Source organism: Parambassis ranga, chromosome 5, assembly GCF_900634625.1.
Source record: "Parambassis ranga chromosome 5, fParRan2.1, whole genome shotgun sequence".
Taxonomy (NCBI): Eukaryota; Metazoa; Chordata; class Actinopteri; family Ambassidae; genus Parambassis; species Parambassis ranga.
In genome coordinates, this window is record NC_041026.1 from 16,906,844 (window position 1) to 16,925,426 (window position 18,583).

Below are 18,583 nucleotides of genomic sequence, written 5' to 3' on the forward strand. Positions count from 1 at the left end.
CTGTTGAATCTATTGTCATCTTACTTCCTGTATTCCATGCAGTCATAATTGAGTCTGGATTAGCTGCTAGGACGTAGCACTAAAGGTCAGTTTTACAGGATTCTGATCAATTTAAATGTTTTCTTGATAATGTGAAAGATATTTTGTCAGTCGTGAAGCCAAACTACTGTTTGTGAGAATATGTGCAGTAATTATTGATTACGTATCCACATTTTTTTGTAGATACATGCATGTTTTATTTATTTTTATTTTTAGGCCAGAAGTTAAAATTTAAAACTTGGCCTACATTGCTTTCAATACTGCACAAAGCCAGCGGAGGGCAGTCAAGATCTGTTGACTGGAGAGAGTATGACTGAGTGTGACTGTGACTGTGTGGAAAGGGGGTGATAGTAGACTGGGTTGTGATCATATTTTAGTAGGTTCAAACACTGTAACTTCATGACTTTGATGCTACTTCTTCCTCTACATGCTACACTGATCCATTAGCCTATGTGCTACATAGGTGGTGGACTATAGCCATTATGCAACTGCATAGTCTGTGGCTAGCCTGCTATGCTAATGTACTGAAATCAATGAAATACACAAAATCTTATTTCAATCCATTTGTTGCATATTAAAAATGAAATATTTTCTGATTATAATCACACACAGACTTACAGTAAACCGGTGATTTCATTTGTGTTTCTCGCTCTGGCACACTCACATGCAGTCGTGCATACTCACACCTCCATCTCTCCCAATGCACTGACAAACACTTCTTCTCGCACTGCTCCTGCTTCTCTACCACCCACACAGGGATCAGTCATCGCTGCCTCAGTGTGTAAAGCTTGGTCTTATCCGAACAGTCTCATTGCCTCCAAGGTTTTATACTTGATCTCTCCTCTGTCAGCAGTAAAACCCACTACACAGCCTACCTACAACCGAGCGTCTTTATGGAAATCTGTGACACACACACACACAGAAACTACAGACAATAATCACAATATATTCATTTTCTTTTTATTCTTTTCTCTGTTTGGAAATTGCAGGGTCAATATTTTTCATTAATCACATTACTTGACATGATGCACCAAAATTTTACTCTATCTGTTTACAGGAATACACTGAATAGAACACAAGGTTTCACAATGGATACACGACTGACATTTTGCCCATTGCACTTACAACAGTGAATGACATTTTCCAGATTTTTTTCTCTGCCGCTTCCCTTCATCACCTTGCAGATCATACCCATCGCACTGAAGACCTCCTGATAGTCTGACAAAGGCATTCTACTCTGCGTTTGTCATGGAGGTTCTTATATTTTTGTTGTTGTTGTCTTGTTTTACAAATACAATATGTATAGAAACTCTACACCGACTGGATATGTTTCTGAATACAAGTTTTGTTCCACTGTTGTAAACAGTCAATACAAGTCAGCCACATACACTATGCTTATGCAATAATAATCATCATCATCATCATTATCATTAGTTTCATTATCATCCTCATTATTGTGATAATAAATATTCTTTTTATACACAAAAGTTGGCAGCAAATACGGCATGGGGATGCACATGACAGCCGTACTCAAAACTCAAAAGCTGTACAGAAGAATGAATTTGTATTTACAGTAAGAATGTGAAAATGTGTCTGTCTGTCTTTCTGTTCATCCGGATGGCTGCACCAAGGCTGTTATTTTTTTTTTGTCTCATGTGCCTCACATCCACCTAATAGTGTTTCTACCTTCACACCTCACAATGTTCAGTCAGAGGCACAGTTACGCAACCTCCGTGTTTTTTCCTTTTTATCTAGCAGCGAGTGCTACCAGTCAGGTTTGTGCTTTCAAAAATGACACTCCCTGATTTGTGAATGACTGGCTGAACATCATTAATATTCTCCATGTTGGCCAGTGAGAGTCAAGGTTCGATCAGGAAACCTTAGTGAAAGCATGCCTTACCTTTTTTTTCGTTTTTTTTTTTTATTTCAGGTACAACTTTCAAGAATAAAAGATCTAATCATGCACCTTTCCAATGGCTTGGCTGCTGAGTGGGTTAATCAACAATGAAATATTTGATAGAAGCATTCCATTCACCCCACAGAGTATACTGACACCCAATATGTACATTGACACGTATTAATGAGAAGTGCTGACCATCTGTATCACAGGTTTTATAGCAGCACAGACAGTCACCGCAAGCCAAACACTGAGGAGCCCAGGTCAGCCAAAAAACGAACGCACAAAAACTGAATGAGGGCTTACAAAAAACAGCCAGACAAAGCCAAGCAAACCCATGCTTCAAAGCAACATGATGGTGGACATTCAAAACTGACAGTCTACACAGATTACCCTTTGGCAACAAATCCTCCCCGTGCAGAGGAGAGAGGGGTCAAAACATGCCACGAAAATAAAAACAATTCTAGTTCAATATTCAATATTCAAATTCATACAGACAAGTTGCTAAGTAAAAACATTTTCAGTACCTTTTTTTAAACTATTTTTGTTCATAATTCTGTTGTTTTCTTGTGAGTACAATGATGATAATAAACTTTTTTTAGGCTGAATCACTTCCAGGATCAAAATGAGTCATTGCATAGAACATTTGAATTGATAATTGCTTTCGTCCTGTCCAGTGTGTGTGTGTGTGTGTGTGAGTATGTGTGTGTCTTTGCAAAGAGGCAGTGGGCCCAGCTTGTTAGTGAGATCATCTAGTTTGTGAAATTAACAGGTTTATTTGGTGATAACTCAATTGAACCTTGACTTTGAGGTGTAACTTGGATGCAAAGTGTATGTGTATATATGTGTTTGCAAGAGAAAGATAGTGTGTGTGTCCCCGTACCTGCATGCACTTCATCATGCATGTCTGTACATGGTACTATTTTTGTAAACCCTCTGACAAGTTGTATTACGGCTATTTATTGACAGAAGTGTTTGATAATTCCCGTCATCTCTAATTAAATATTTATACCATTGTGCTATATACCATTTTCTGCATGCTATTGCTTTTAAAAATCAATAAGCAAATTATTTGATGCACGAAAACAGATCCAAACAAATAAAAAGTGAAAAATATAAAGTTTTACCAAAGAAAAAAACACATAACAAAAACAAAGTCACTGGAAAGTGATTCATTAAATACACAAATGACAAATTTACATAATTAGATCTCTGAATTGTTATATGTACATACAATAGTATACAGTGTAAAAAGAAATGCATGATGATATGGACGTATTTAAAACATATGAGGTATACAAGTAAAAACATGTACTGAATAAGGCTCTTCCATTCAGTGAATATCAGGCAAACAAATGAAAAGAAACTAAAAGATAAAGACAAATCAATAAAAAGGATAAGGTCCCAGAAAGCACTGGGGCTGACTCTAACAACAATGGCTTTGCGATGGCTAAATAAAGAGCCGTGGCCACTCTTTCATTTGGTCCTCTCATGTGTGAATCTCACACGTTTGTGGGCACACCGGTAGTAATTCCCTTCCCTAAGAACCTACAGCTTGCGGCATCTTCTACAGTAGATGGTGAAAAAGTATCTATATGGGTTTTTTTTGTTTGTTTTCTTCTTTTTGTTCAGTTGTGCGTGCATTCTCATGTCCACTTTTACACAATGCATTCTGTAGACACTGCAACAGAAAGAGGAGAAATAAAAACACATTCAAAGAAAGGGGTCAAACTCCCTAAACTGGAATGTTACTGTAGAGAAACCAAGCATTCAAGGATTGTAGTGGTGTCATTAGGTTGGTTGTCATTGTCAAGATGCGCCTTCTCTAATCCAGGTATTATGTGGTATCATTGTGAAACTGGTCTCTTTTGTACAAGAAAAAACCTATGAGATCTGGCTTCTTTTTCGTTCTTCTTTTTTTTCACAACATGAGAAATCTCCAAGGGCATCAGTCGTAGATGCTTCGAGGGATGGACTCCTCAGACATGAGTAGTATCGTATTAAATCCCCTGTAGAGGTCAGTATCAGGTTTTCTTTAAGGAGAGGGGTGGGGTTTGGGGCATGCACGGATGGTGAATTTCTCCTCATGATGTCCACCTGCCTCGATTAGTGGGGCTTTTACTGTCACACAGATCCCAGGAGGATTTCTCCAGAGGAGAAGGGGGAGTAGGACTCCAGTCCCCCTTCCCCCTTATCTCCAGTTCACAACATCCTCATTACTGACCATTGTCTTCCTGAAATAAAGACAGTGAAAAAGTGAATTTTGGCAGAAAACAATATTATATGCACAATATCAAATACACCACAGCAACACACACTAAACGCTGGTGTATATGTATTTTAAAAGCTCTTAGCCTTGAGAAATTCTATTTGCTTTGCAGGAGCCTAACATAGACCAAAGCCGTCAGCTGTGTTTATGTGACAGCTCGCTGAGCCTACCCCCTCCTACTTGACAGCACAGTGCAGCCTATCGGAGGCCTGCTGGTGTGGGCAGTAATCCACTGAGCCACTGAGTCTGGTTTATCTCTACATTTCCCCTTTCAATCTTTAGAGAGGCCCAGAGAGAGATGAGTGACACAGGCACTGATAATAATCCATATGTCACCACAGACAGAATGATAGACCTTTATTCAAATAAGCTTCAACTTCCTTTATGCAAGTCACAGAATGTGTTTTGACTGAAACCAAATAAAGTGCACTGAAATTTGCTTTATTTGCACTTCTGTGGTTCTGCTCCATTGAGCAGAATTAGTCCATCAGTTCATTCCAGCATGTAATGAATGATGCTTACCATGAGTCATGATTCTGCGCGTCTACATGCGCACTTGTCCCTGTGTTTCTTTGCATGTGTGACATTAAAGCCAAGCCACAATTAGCTCTCTTGGGCTAATTATAGCCCAGTGTGCTTGGCCCAGATTATTGGAGGTGTATAGAGTCATAAGGTAAACCGTACTAGGGCTGAGCTGACCTCACTCATTCTTAGCTGTGGCCTCTCACCTTTGAAGTTCAAGTGAACTTTGACTTTAATTACCTGACCTGACAAAAACTCCAGAGGAAAGAAAAACTGAAATAAAAACATTATTAAGCCAGCAGCAGACACACAGAGATGTGAGTGTCTTGTACTTACTAACCGTTGGTCTAATGAGGTCTCAGACGTCTCCACCATCATCATTCTGGGACTGTAGTTCTGTCAAAGCATCCACTTACTTTCAGGCCTCCTCAGCCCCCTGCTCATGTCTTGTAACATCATGCTGACGAAGCGATCACCCCTATTTAATTCACTTCAATCGTGTGCCCATGTCTGGGGAGTTCAGTGCTGACAAGGCACCCTTTGATTCCAGCTCTGTTCGGTAATTTGGGGTAAAGGCAAAGGTACAGCAAATCAGCTCAATGCACAATCACAGCATTTAATGAGTCATCACTTCACTTGAGCCTTCTCATTATGGAGACATGGACTATGCTAATCTATGGAAATATACAGATGATAGATCATTCGATCCATTAATCAAAACATGACAGCATTTTATGGTTTTGGAGCTTAGTGCACCACTAAAACCCTCACTAAGGGGGTCACGAGTTTAAAAAAATGTTACAACAGTTTTATTTAAAAAAGACAAAGGTCAATGAACACATTATTAAGCTGTTTTCACTTGTTTAGCGAGACAGGTGACACAATAATTATCACGATGATGATGTTCTGACAAAAGTACTGTATTCATACTCACTGATGCACTCAGGATCTCTCTTCCTTTGTTGTGTGAAATGTATTTAATGCAGTTTCATAGGTTTTTCCCAGTACAAAGAATCCAACATGTCTCATTCCAACTCTGCATGCCCTGAAAGAAAAAAACAGTTGATTTAAAATTAACAAATGAAATGATCACTTCAGATAATTGAAAAAAAAACTCATTTATAATATCTGTTGATAGCTGCCAATATCAAGCCATTTGCTAATGCATATTATAGAACATAGTCCACTTACCCTCTTTAGTTCACCAAAATGAAGTGAACTTCTTTCCAAGGCCAGACAAAGCTGAGAGAACAACAAAGAGGAGGCAAATATGAGAAAGCACTTATAACACAAACACAAATAACTTTCTCCCATAAATATACACTCATTAGACTTGATGAACTGCAGCTACACTGGGTTAAACTATGTGTTTGTTTGATTAACATGATGAAATCATGTTTTCATTGATGACTGTACCATCGCCTAGTTTTCCCGCCTGCTCTGCTGCTCCTCCTTGCAGGATTTTGGTGAGAACGTTCTCCCCTTCAGCAGGCGCCTGGCCTGCTGCAGCGCTGCCTATAGCAACTGGTTTGCTCCCAATCCCAACAGGAGCGGCCTTGGATCCTGCAAGCGAGAACAACAAAAAAAATATCATGTATATTGTTGTTTACATGTGGTTTATGGTAATAGAGGAACAGAGACGTACCGATGCCTGTTAGAGGTGGTGTGGCTGTTTTAGTGGGTTGAGGTGCAACTGGCACTCCGGTAGGTTTCATTCCTGTGGCAGCTGCTGTAGGTGTAGCCTCCATTTTTGCCTGCAGTAAATATAGTTCAGATTAATAATTAATTGGGGCCAAGGTTTAGAAAAGTCCTAAAACTAAACCATTTATTTTTACCCTCTACATACCAAAAGCTTTTAACAGTAGCTGCAGTAGTCACAAAAACACTATAAAGACTCAGTGTATTTCATGTGAGAAAGATCAAGATGATACTCACTACTGTAGCTGGCTGCCCAGCTGCAGGCCCTCCTCCTGGCTGGCGTCCTGGGGGTGGGGTTTGGCTAGATTTGGGTGGTTGTTGTGCAGGTGCAGGTGCTGCAGTGGTTGTTGCAGGGTGGGTGCTCTGAGGTGCCTGGCCATGCTGCATCGGTTGCTGCTGGTGCTGCTGTGCACTCTGCTGATGCTGCTGGGACTGGTGGGTACCATCATTTGGTTCAGAGCCTGGATGTCTTCCAGACTGGTCCTGAGCACCTGATCTCTGCTGACCATGATGACCATGTGGAGGCTGCTGTTGTGGTGGTTTAGGCCCTGCTGCTGAGGGATCCTGTCTCCTGGAGGTTGTGCGATCTCCTTGTGGTCTCTGGTTCCTTCCCCCAGTACCATGGTGATGACCAGCCTCACGAGAGAAGTCTCCTGAGTTCCGGGGGCTTCCCTGGGCAGAACGGGAATCTGGAGCACTTCTTCGTTGAGTGGAAGGGTAGCCTCTGCCATCAGAGCGGCCAGATGGGTCTTTAGGGTGTGCCCTGGAGGAACGCGAGGACCTCGGGTCTTCTGAGGAGTGGCGTGAAGAGCTGTGTCTGCCAGAGCTGCTGCCATGGTGACGGTGATCTCGTGATGCGGAAGAGGGGTGGCGTTGCTGGCTGTACTCATCCTGTTGACCGTACTCCTCTGGAGGCTCATCATAATCATGGTAGGTATGTTTACTACGTCTACCTGTGGATGAATGACCTCCACCTCCATGATGTCTTGAGCGATCAGAACGGGCCTCCCGTGGCTTCTCAAACCAGTCAGTTTCCTCTTGGCCCAAATGATAGGCTTTTTAAAAATCAATACAAATATTAATCAGTTGCTTTTTTTGTTGAGAGTGAGAAGCAGAATGATGCCATGCAAAAAAGTGGAAAACATGCTCTATAAGAGCCATGCAGCTTTTTGAAGAATCCACCAGAAAAAAAAACAACAAAACAAAATAAAATAGTTCATGCCTCACCTCACACCTGAAAATAATGCATGCAAAAATAGATATGAAACTATTTTGACTTGTTTTAATGAAAATATTCCATATAAAAAAAGAAAAGACAGACAAAAACTGGTGCTCTTCTCCATGCTCAGCATGCAGTCTCTCCCGGATACTTTTAAGGTGGTAGGAAAATATCACAAGCACAAATAATTTAGCACCAGTTACCTTCACTGTCAGAAACAGCACAGTGCATGTCATCTACGAGATAGGGGTCATCTGGTTTATAGACATGACTCCTGGTCAGATCCTTCTTGTGATGGTCCTGCACATCTGGCAGCGAATGGCTAGAGCCATACTGGTTTCTCACATCATGGGCCTCTGGAATGCCAGAGCCTCTTCCCATACCTACAGGCTTCCCAACAGGACTGAGTGGGCTCTCCTCTTCTGAATTCTGGCGCATAGGAGGTCTGCTACTGCGGCTGCTTCTCTGAGACCGCTCCATTGCATCCCTTTCATAGGATTTACTTCGGTGGCCTGTGGCATCTCTGGAGGATATCTTGTCCATACCATATCCCGTAGACCTGGACCTACCAGAGCTGTACATGCGGTCCTCCTCCTCAAGAGCCTCACGACTGGTGCCATAATATTTTTGCTGATCATATGCAGTTTTCTTCATGCCATACGTGCCATCATCTTGAAGCTTCTTAGACCTAGACACAACTGTACAGGTGCCCCCTGTTGATGTTGTCATTGTGTATGATGCAAGGTCAGACTCCACATCACGTGCTTCTTCAATAGGGGAGAATTTAGAGATCTTCTGCTCCATTCCCTGTTTTCTGTGTTTACTGCGTTTAGAGGAGACTACGGCAGGGGCAAGATTCTTGGATGTGAGTTTGTGACTACTAGAGCTGCTCCGTGATGAGTGTTTATAATCATCGTAGTAATAAGAAGAGCCTCCACTCACTGTGGTACTAGTGCGACTATCTACTGTGCTCTGATAACCTGCTGAGCTTATAGGTCTACCATAAGCATCAACAGGTTCATCTTCAGGCCTAACATAACCACTCCCACGTGCAGGACCATTTTCACTGCGATAACGCCCTCCAGCAGGATGACCTAGAGAATCAGTTGGCTGGTTAGCATTGTCTTTTGTCAACTCACTGATATCATCAATCATAACATAGTTTCTTGGAATATTCTGCTCCAGGTTGGAGGTGTAAAGACCATCTGTAGCATAAGCAGAGGTGGGGCTATCCCCAGAGTGAGTCAGGCCAGGCTCAGGGGGCCGATATTGTGCATATGCATTGCTATAGGCTGAACCAAAGGTGGTATCTGGAGCTGATGTGGCCACTGACACTGCTGGGTTGCTGATGACCTCATAGTTGGTGGGGAGTTTTTGTTCAAGGTCAGCCAAAGAAGTTTGCCTTGGTCTTTGATGGACTGTAAGGATCTCTGCCTGCGGCTGGTACGTGAGCCCAGGTTGGTAGGAACTATGGCTGGGATAAGGAAGACTCTGTCCTGACATAGGCTGTGCAGGTGAGTGGAAGCCCTGGTGACCATGCTGCTGCATGCTGATGTCTGTCTGATAGGAGGACTGGCCGTACATGCGGGAGGAATAGGTTCCCTGGTTCTGGTATCCAGGGCCTGGCGGAGGATGGGGCTGAAATGTTCCTGGCTGTGGTGCAGAAGATGAAGGGTACTGTGGAGGCTGGAAACCTATCTGTTGGTAAGCAGTGCCTGGCTGCTGTGTTGATGGCTGAGTTTGAGGGTATGGATATGACATATAAGTTGATGTTGAGGGATACTGGGACGCTGCATTGAGATCATTAGTAAACTGACTTAGTGGTGCAGTGCTGGGCCTTGTCAGCAAACCATTACCATCAAAGGTTCCAGTTGCAGCTGCCATTCTGAGGTTATTGAGCTCACTGTCTGACATGTAGTCTCGGGCATCACCCATACATCGCAGGTAAGCTAGCTCTCTCCTCTCTCGTTCCTTTACCATGGTCTCCTTACGTTGGGTGATGCCTAGCTCCAAATAACGCAGCTTAGCGTCAATCTCCTTTTCTTCCTCCTCCAGTTCAGCTTGCTGCTTACGGAGTTTTGATGACTCTTGTTCCACAGCTTTTAGTTCACTCAGCAAGCCAGCCTTGGTGACTCCATGGGCAGGCCTTGGAAGAACCCTCTGGGGCATGCCAGAGCTGTACATTTGTGCTGGAGTAACAATGGGAAGTGGAGTCTCCTCTGGTGGGGGGCTGGGGAGAGTCCTCTTTACTTTCCTCATCAGAGAGTTCTGCTGCTGCTGCAGGGAGGCCATCTGCTAGGAAAGGCAGAGACACATCAGCAAATACTGAGCTATAAACAGAATGTCTTTATGTAAATTAAACTCATTACAGTTCACTTGATATTCACAGAGGGTCTACACACTTCTTCATCCCTCGACCAAAGTAAATTACTATTCAGTCAAATATGTTGTCAGACTACCTGACATTAATTGAACTATGTACTACAAGTGTCAGATTCATCTACAGTTCAGCCAACATAATTTAATGTCATTAGATTAATTAAAATGTGCCTGAAAAGTGTTCAGTAAAATCTATAGTAGTGGAAGTCAACAAACTGTAAGTCATACAAAATAACTTTGCCAACTAGGAGTACATTTTTTATGTTATCACAGAGACATTCACAATATTGTTATAATAAGAAATTAGGCATTAGTCAAATATGTCTTTACCAGTGTAATTTGTACTTATCAAATGCATATGTGATTTTATAAATGCAGTATACATATAAGTAAATTACATACATAATAATTTACAATTAAAATAAAATACTGTACCAACTGTCAGCAGCTTTTCAGCATATGCATAACATAGTAAAACATATTTTTTGCAAACTGACAGGACTATTAGAGCAATTGTGCTTTTCAGAAATATTCCTTTGATCAGATTTCCAGTGTTTTTTCTTTTTGACACTACATGACTACAGCACTAATATTGGCATGCAGGTTAGAGCTGTCAAACACAGCAAACAAAAGCACAATAAAATATTCTCTATGCTTGTCTATTACTTACAAAATAGTTGTGTTGAGAAGATCCATGGTAATTTTGTGAAATATCCACAAGAGAACAATGTATAAACGCTAACACTAAAGATTAGGTTCAAATATATACAACACTTCTCAGACTAATTTTTGTCTAAGTGCAGAGGAATGGTAATTTACTTTGACCAGCTGCTAACAATCAGGAAGACTGCAAAGCAGCACCAGGATTCCTCCACAGATTGTGCCGCCCTATGGCAACACTTGAGGGTTTGCCAGATATAGAAGACATGACAGAGAGTAAGAGTGTGAGAGAATGAGAGAGTGAGAGGGAAAAAGAGAGAGAAAGAGAAAGGCTAGAGCTCTTTAACATAGCCAGCTGCTCTGATACAAAATATATTTATATGACGTATGAATGCAAAATTTTAGCCACTACAAAGTGGGCTTTCATTGAAAGTGGATTTTCAAAAATAGATCCTTTCTCCTGGATATGTTATCTTAAAATATATTCCATAGTTTTTGGGTAAACATTCATACAATCACATAACTGACAAATTCCATTTAAACATAAGGTGATGGGTTCGTACCTGACTGTTGGACAAGGCTTGCTGATGGTATGGGGAGAACCTGTTCTTGGCAGGATCCTCTGATGTAGGGCTGAGCGGCTTGGGATCCGACATGGAGCGCTGCACACTTTTTATGGGTCTTGGTAGGGTCTGGTGGCGATGGGGTGATTCTGCAGTAAAAGCTTTCTGCTGGGGTGTAACATGGGCCTTGTTGAGCTTTTCCTGGGAGGCAAATGTTGTCTCTAACATGCGATGAGGAGAGAGTGGAGACACTGGAGAGTACAGTACTTGAGGAGATTTGGGGGGCTGGCGAGATTCATTTTGTTGCTGCTGATAGCCAATTTCCAAGGGGTCTGGTTTTCTTCTCTCAAACTTAGCGACCCCTTGGAGTCTTGGAGAGGTTGGGTCTGATGTGTTGGCACCAACTATGTGCAGACTTGTAGAGTATGGACTGATAGTTGTAGGGACACTGAGCTGAGGGGCAACCACACCCTGAGAATGAGACTCTGGTTCTGTCTGGCAGGCCAGACTCTCTCCTTTGTGTGTCCTTTCAGGAGCAGCTATGTAATGTAATAAGTCAACCTTTGAGGTCTCTGCCATGGTAATGTGGATTGCAGGTGAAACCCTGCCCAGTTGGTCAGGCTCTGTCTGGCAAGAGGAATCATTTGTTGTCTGAATAGCTATACTTGCAGAAACCACTTTAGATGATCCATCAGATTTTGCTTCACCACTGGACTCAGAGTGCTTGGATACACGTGATCGCCTGCGCCTCACTGGCTGCTGATCCCATTCTCCTTGGTCTTCCTCATCAGTCTGCACACTGCAATCTGCAATACGCCTTGTTCTTCTGCGCCTATTAATGAACCTGTCTTCTCCATCTTCGTCATCAGTTTGCACACAGCTGTCTGTAATTCTTTTCACATCTTCCTCAGAACCATCCCTCAGCCGAGGCATTGAATTCTGCTTTTTCATGATTTTAGAATCAGCTTGTTTGTCCGTGCTTCTCAAAGACATTTCAGAGGCTGAACTATGAATAGGCCGAGCAGCTACCATGGCTTGGACCACTTGTCCATCTTGCCAAAACTGAACACTCTGTCCATCTTGTTGAATAACTCTACCACTCTGGTCACAGATAATAAAGCCCTGAGGAGGTCCTCCACCTACAACTACCCCCTGTATAGCACCCTGGGCAGATGTTGCTGCTGCTGCTGCAGCGGATGCAGCAGCAGCCTCAGCTGCAGCAGCTGCTGCTGCTGCCTCCACTGCTGCTGTCTTTTGTCTTTTCTGCTCCTCCAATTGCTGCTGGAGCTGCTGCTGCAGGGACTGAATTTGCTCAAGCTGCATTCTCTGCTGGGCCAGTTGTTCTCTCTGCATAATAAGCTGTGTCTCACGCTCTGCTTGCTGTTGCTGTAGGACTTGCTGTTTGATGGTTTGCAATTCTTGAATCTCGCGTTGAACTAGTAGCTGCTCTTTTTCTCTGTGACGCTGAAGCTCCATACGATCTCTTTCAAGCTCCTCATGTAGACGCAGCTGCCGTAATTTCTCCAGTTCAACACGCTCCCGCTCCAATTGCAGCATGTGCTCCTGCTGCTGACTAAGTCTTTCTTCTTCTTTACCTTTCTGTGTATCTGTGGGAGGAGAAATCTTTCCAGTTGATGTTAAAGTAGTACCTTGTGACTGGCCTTGTGACAGAACTAATGGTTGAGGCTGGCTTATGGACTGAGCTTGAGGCTGAGTTTGAGTCAAAGATAAGGGCTCAGTTTGAGCAGGTTGCACTGGTTGGATGGTTGGGGGTTGCCCTTGTGGTTGAGAGAGGGATGTGATACTCTGTGTGGTTAGCTGAGTGTGTTCAATGTGCGGATCCGCAGTTTGCATACCAGGTGCAGGTATATTTTGGGCTGTAGGTTGAGCTGGTGGATTGGTTGTGGTTGTTTGTGAAACAACTGTAGTTAAAGGCTTTCCAAGATACATTGGAGTTTCCTGCTGCATGCTACTTACAACAGGCCCAGTTCCAGATGGTGTGGCAGAAGTAGGATACTGGTTTGGAGGAGGATAGGTATACGGTCCCTGTGTAGACAGCGGCATCCTAGGAGTCATTTGAGGCAACCTGGTAAGACTAGCCAAAGGTACAGCAGTTACGCCAGTGGGATATGGTCTGTAAATTCCTCTTGGCATAGGACGTATGACAGAGCCAGGTTGTGTAGTGATTGGAAGGGTAGACGCAATAGGAGTGTTTATGGTGGAATATATCATGCCATCACCTCCTCTCATAGCAGCAGGGTACAAAGCACGTATACTTGCTTGTCTGGCATTTATTAAGTTTGTTAAGGTTTGGCCATTAGCTGTTGGTCTTCCATCTGGTCCATAGAGTAAATTTGCTCTTATTGATGCTAGACTTTGATGAAGATTTAGGCGGGCAAGAGGTCCACCCCTCCCAGCTGCATATTGTGCCAGCTCAGGGTTAGTTCCAAACCGGCTCCCAAACTGGTCGACTGAATTAAGAGCTGCACACATGCGGCTAATCTCCCGGGCCGTGGTTGCACTATACTGAGCCAGATTGGAGTCCTGTGATGCTGTTAGGTCACGTGAAGTATAGGCATAGTCAGAATTGATATTTGACATGGAACCATATCGGCGAAGGGGTAATGCAGGGGCTGCAAAATCTCCTTGGTGACGTAAGTCAGTGTAAGAACCATACTGTGCTCCCATTCCAAGGTATCCACCATCATAAGCCTGATTCATGCTGCTAAGATCTACTGCTAGACCCCCATGTATATTACTCTGATATTGACTGGCATCAGTCATGGAAGGCAAATTAGTGTCCGACATGGAGGGCTGTATTCTTCCTGAGGGGATTATAGGTTGTTGATATGGTTTATGTTCCTCTGGTATTCCTTGTGTGACTTGAGGCTGTTGTTGGCTTACATTGTAGTGAGGTGGATGCGGGGGAGGGGCTGCTTGGGAGGTTTCAGGAGTGGGGTTTTTATCTGTGGATACTGTGGTAGGCTTCTGACCAAATGACCCTGAACAGGAACCAGCAAAGGGCAATTTGTAAACTACATCACAACAAGCAACTTGGTTTTCTGGTTTGATCTGTCCAGTAAGATCCAAGACCTGAGGAGGGGGAGGAGGTTCCTCTCGTTTCACAAGTTGCGTCACTGTACCACTTTGTGATGTGTTACTCTCATCAAGTTGCACCATCATGACATGGGGTTTACCCGTGGACAGATTCATTACAGTTGGCTTGTTTTTCAGCTCTAAGGCAACACCACTGTACATTTCATGGGGGACATTAGAAGCAGGAGACACTGATGGTGGAGCCAGGGGAGAGACTCTTGGTATGGCACTCGCTGTCACCACAGGCTGGGCACTACTTGTCTGGCTCACAACAAGATCTTTCTTCATAAGCAAGGGCTGAACCTGATTAGCTAAATTGTAACGAGCAAAAGAGGATTGCTGTTGGTGCTGCTGGAGTTGCTGTTCAAGGAGCTGCTGCTGTTGCAAAAGCTTTTGCTGCTGTAACTGCAGCTGTTGCTGTTGTATACCCAGATTTTCTAGACAGGCATCAATTTTAGGAATTGATGGGTCAGAAATTTGTGCCTTATTCTGGGTTAAACAAACCGCTGACCCAACACCCTGTCCTAGATCCACACGGTTTTGCAAAGGATCTCCATACACAGCTGGCTGCTTGGGTTGGGACATGAACATTGTACCTGCAATTGTGACGCTAACGGTGGTTGGTGTTGATACAGATACATGTGGTTGCTCTTGTGCATTCAGATTCATAATAAGAGGCTGCACTGCCGTGTGTCTACTAGATGGCTGTTCTGCCCCTAAAGAGTATCTTCTTGTGTCAGAAGCAAGGGATGTTAAGTCCATTCCCTGGTCTGTCATTATTATTGGAGCTGGCCTCATTGGGGCTCTTAGGTCCACTATATTTGTGGTTGGATGTGTTTGGACCTGACCCACAACCATTGAGGTGCCTGCAATACTTGAGATTTTACCTACACATATGTTTTCCATAGATCCACGACTATGTGGAGTTGTTGTCACAGCACTAATACCAACACTTACTTTTTCAACAATTTGAGATGAATGTTTCAGAGATTGTTGTGATAGAGGTATTTTTGGTGATGTTGGCGAACTTGTTGAAGGGGGTTGAGAACTATACAATGTTTTACAAGCGGCCTGTGTTGGTGATGACAAAGGGGATGTGGAAGAATTCACAGTATGTGGCTTGGCAGGACTAGTAGTTTCAGAGCCAAGAGTAATCACCATCACTGGTGAATCTTGAGAAGACTGCTGTCGTACAAGTCGTGGTGACATTGCCCTTTGAGGTGCCTGAGCTGCAGCCGAAGTGGCACCACCAGGCAAAGATGGCAGCTGCCTGCCACTACCACTTGTGGGTCGCACAGATGGTGGATGAGTTGGGCTTTGTGTTGGGGATGTAGTGGGGGAGACAGGAGGGCTGGGACCTTTGAAAAGGGAAAATACTTTAGAAGTTAGGGAAGATGCTCCAGAATCAGGTGCTGCCTGGGTTGGCCTCTGGGAGCCTGCTCTACTACTGGCAGGCACTGTGGTACCTGCCTGTCGAGTTGTGGCAGTTACTTGGGCTTTGGTTGTGGCAACTCCAACAACACCTTCAATTTTGGCACTCTGTGTCATCATCCTGTTTTGAGTTTCTTTTGATAAATGCTGTGCTGCATGAATTCCAGCAATTCTTGGATCACTGCCTGTTGCGGAGAAAGACACAGGAGCTGTAACCTGGGTCGGGCTTGAACCTGGGGTTAGGACAGTTCCAGTTTCAAGATGATGTTTATCGTCGTGTTGAGAGGCACCCTTCTGCTGACTTATGGTGTGTCCCTGCCTCTGGATGAGCTGAGCTTTCTTCATCATTTCCTCATAGACCTCCTCTGCACTTTTTAATGTTTTATCAGATGGCGACATTGCTGATGTCTTTTCTGTTGGAGAGTAGAGTGATGTGAAGGTTGGAAGGTTGAATTCATTTCCTGATTTGTAAAGCTTTCCACCAATCATCTCAAAACCTTCTGCCTCTGAGTCCATAGATGGGGAGTACTCAGAACATGAGGATCTATGAAGCTCCTCCATCTCTGCAGCCTGTCTCAACTCCTCTGTTGGTGATGCATCCTCAATAGGAGAGAGATTACTCGGGGGAGTTTTGGACCTTTCTCTGCGTCTCTGTGCCCGTAGCTCCTCTTTATCTCTCTTTGTTTTCCGTGCAGTACTTCGGATCCTCTGTTGTTCTAGATCTCTCATCTGCTCCTGTTCTCTTAGGAGTTCTTCTTCCTCTCTGAGCTCTTCCTCTTCAGATGAGTCTTCAATAGTGGGCAACAGTGGCCCATGGGATCGGTGTCGAGCCTTCCTCTGCTGCTTTGCCTCCTCTAGCCGTGCCCTGCGACTGGGGCTGCTGTCACTGTCATCCTCCATTGATGACACAGATGTGGGGGATGTTCCAGATGTGTAGCTAGGAGTGGTGGCAGGTAGAGTAGATGAATATTCCCCCTTGGACCGCTCCTCTGGTGAACCAGTCAGACTCTCCATTTCCAGCTCTGGTTCTCGTAGGTCATGCTCAGTGCTGAGCTCCATGTCTCGGTTGTAGCTGTTTGTATTATTCAGCTCAATGGTTTTAAAGCGCCTAAGGCCACCAGCTACTACAACATCTTCATCTTCATTTGCCTTATAAGCCCCCTCTGATACCTTGGTGTCATCCTCAAAACTATTAGACTGGTGAGAGAGTCGTCGTCTCTCTTTGTTCACATCCCCACTAGTTTTGTGTACCTTTTTAGTTTTCTGGCTTCCATATTCCTCGAATTCATCTTCATCTGCACTCATCTCCATAATTTGTCTCCTCATGTACTCTTCATCTGTTAAATCTTTGTGTGACTTCTTTTGTCTTACTGGCAATGGTGACAGACCACTTTCACTGCTATCTTCCACGTAATCATGCCGAAGTTTACAACTGAGGTCATCCTCTGATTCATCCCTTGCAGCATCATCATCAGGACTGTAGTCCTGTCCTACAGACAATGAATGTGGCCTGTGCTTCTGGTCTAAGGCAGCCTTTGACTCCAGTAGAGGTTTCATGGAGCTCTCTAACTTGGTGATTTCTGAGGGGATGGAAGCACTTCTTTCACTCAGCTTGATTCCTTCTTCGTGGATTTGACCTGTAATTTCCCCTAGAGAGCTGGAGATCCCATCTGAAGAGTATCCAGTGTCACTTAAACTCTGTGTACTTGATTTGTTGTAATCCTGAAGAAAGAGAAAAAGAACAAGAGAGAGTTCAGAAGCTGAAAAAAAGACACACCTCCACCCAAAAATTAACTCATGGAAAAGTCTATTACAAGCTTCAGTGCACATGTTGTATCCCACTATTTCATCCAGCTCATCAGCATTGACATTTTTATGAGCATTTTTAGATGCATGTTCAGATTTGAGAGTAAAAATAATTCACCACACCTAATACAGATGAAATAGTCTCTAATAGTAAAATATTAGAGAAGAATTACATTTGAAATGACAAACCGTCAAACAACCAGATATAGTAAACCTAGAGGCTAAAATCAACCCAAATATTCACCTTCTACTATAAAGAAATGTAACATGGCAACTCTGAATCAAAACGGGATTATCTGATCTTTATTTTCAACTGATTTTTAACATTTTTATTTGCCATATAACCTACATTCTACTGATTTGGGTTGAGTTTGCCTTTTCAGCTCCATGTACACAGAGATGGATAAATACACTGAGACAAAGTGAATATAACAGACAGTTAAACATACAAACATCTACAGACAAATGTCATTTGGTTACATGCCAGATTGCCATCTTGGACGCATTCTCCATTGCATTCTTCGAACCGCTGAAGAATAACGAACATGCTTAGAATGCTTAAAATATCATCATGAGGTGTCACATTGAACAAAAAGCTTGCAATATTTACAAATAAAATGTGTACAAAAGAACAAAATCAGGCTGAGAAATGACAGCACAAGATGAAGATAAGGAAGAATGCAGACACTGATGGTAAATGATGATGAAACTGACAATGATGATAAAGTGATTGGTGATAAAAAAGACATCTGATAAAAAAGAAAACAGTGGTTGTTGAGATGAAAGACGTCTCCAGTAATTAGTACTATTACATTAGCTACATTAATGAGTGTGAGATGAGAATCTGACAATGGCAATGAATAATGATACAAATGATGATTGTGACGATTAAAAAAAAAAGACAAACAAAAAGATCTCGAATTAACACAAAAAGGGAAACGTGATGCTTTTTGAAAATGGAAACAATTATTTAAATAAAGCAAAAACAAAATCAAAATGGTGAA

At 43.1% G+C, this 18,583-nt stretch overlaps 1 protein-coding gene across 1 annotated transcript in view; it reads right to left on the reverse strand.

Moving 5' to 3' along the window:
• Positions 1–1,035: 1,035 nt before the first annotated feature.
• The window catches only part of bsnb (bassoon (presynaptic cytomatrix protein) b), a 58,977-nt gene continuing 41,429 nt past the window's right edge, over positions 1,036–18,583 (reverse strand). The window contains exons 5-13 of the mRNA XM_028405263.1: positions 11,247–17,495; positions 7,848–9,936; positions 6,663–7,480; positions 6,373–6,481; positions 6,144–6,290; positions 5,919–5,969; positions 5,662–5,772; positions 5,068–5,279; positions 1,036–4,170 (exon numbers count right to left, since the gene is read on the reverse strand). Of these exons, the coding sequence (XP_028261064.1) occupies positions 5,929–5,969; positions 6,144–6,290; positions 6,373–6,481; positions 6,663–7,480; positions 7,848–9,936; positions 11,247–17,495 (9,453 nt within the window). The 3' untranslated portion in view covers positions 1,036–4,170; positions 5,068–5,279; positions 5,662–5,772; positions 5,919–5,928. The remainder of the gene's footprint in view (positions 4,171–5,067; positions 5,280–5,661; positions 5,773–5,918; positions 5,970–6,143; positions 6,291–6,372; positions 6,482–6,662; positions 7,481–7,847; positions 9,937–11,246; positions 17,496–18,583) is intronic.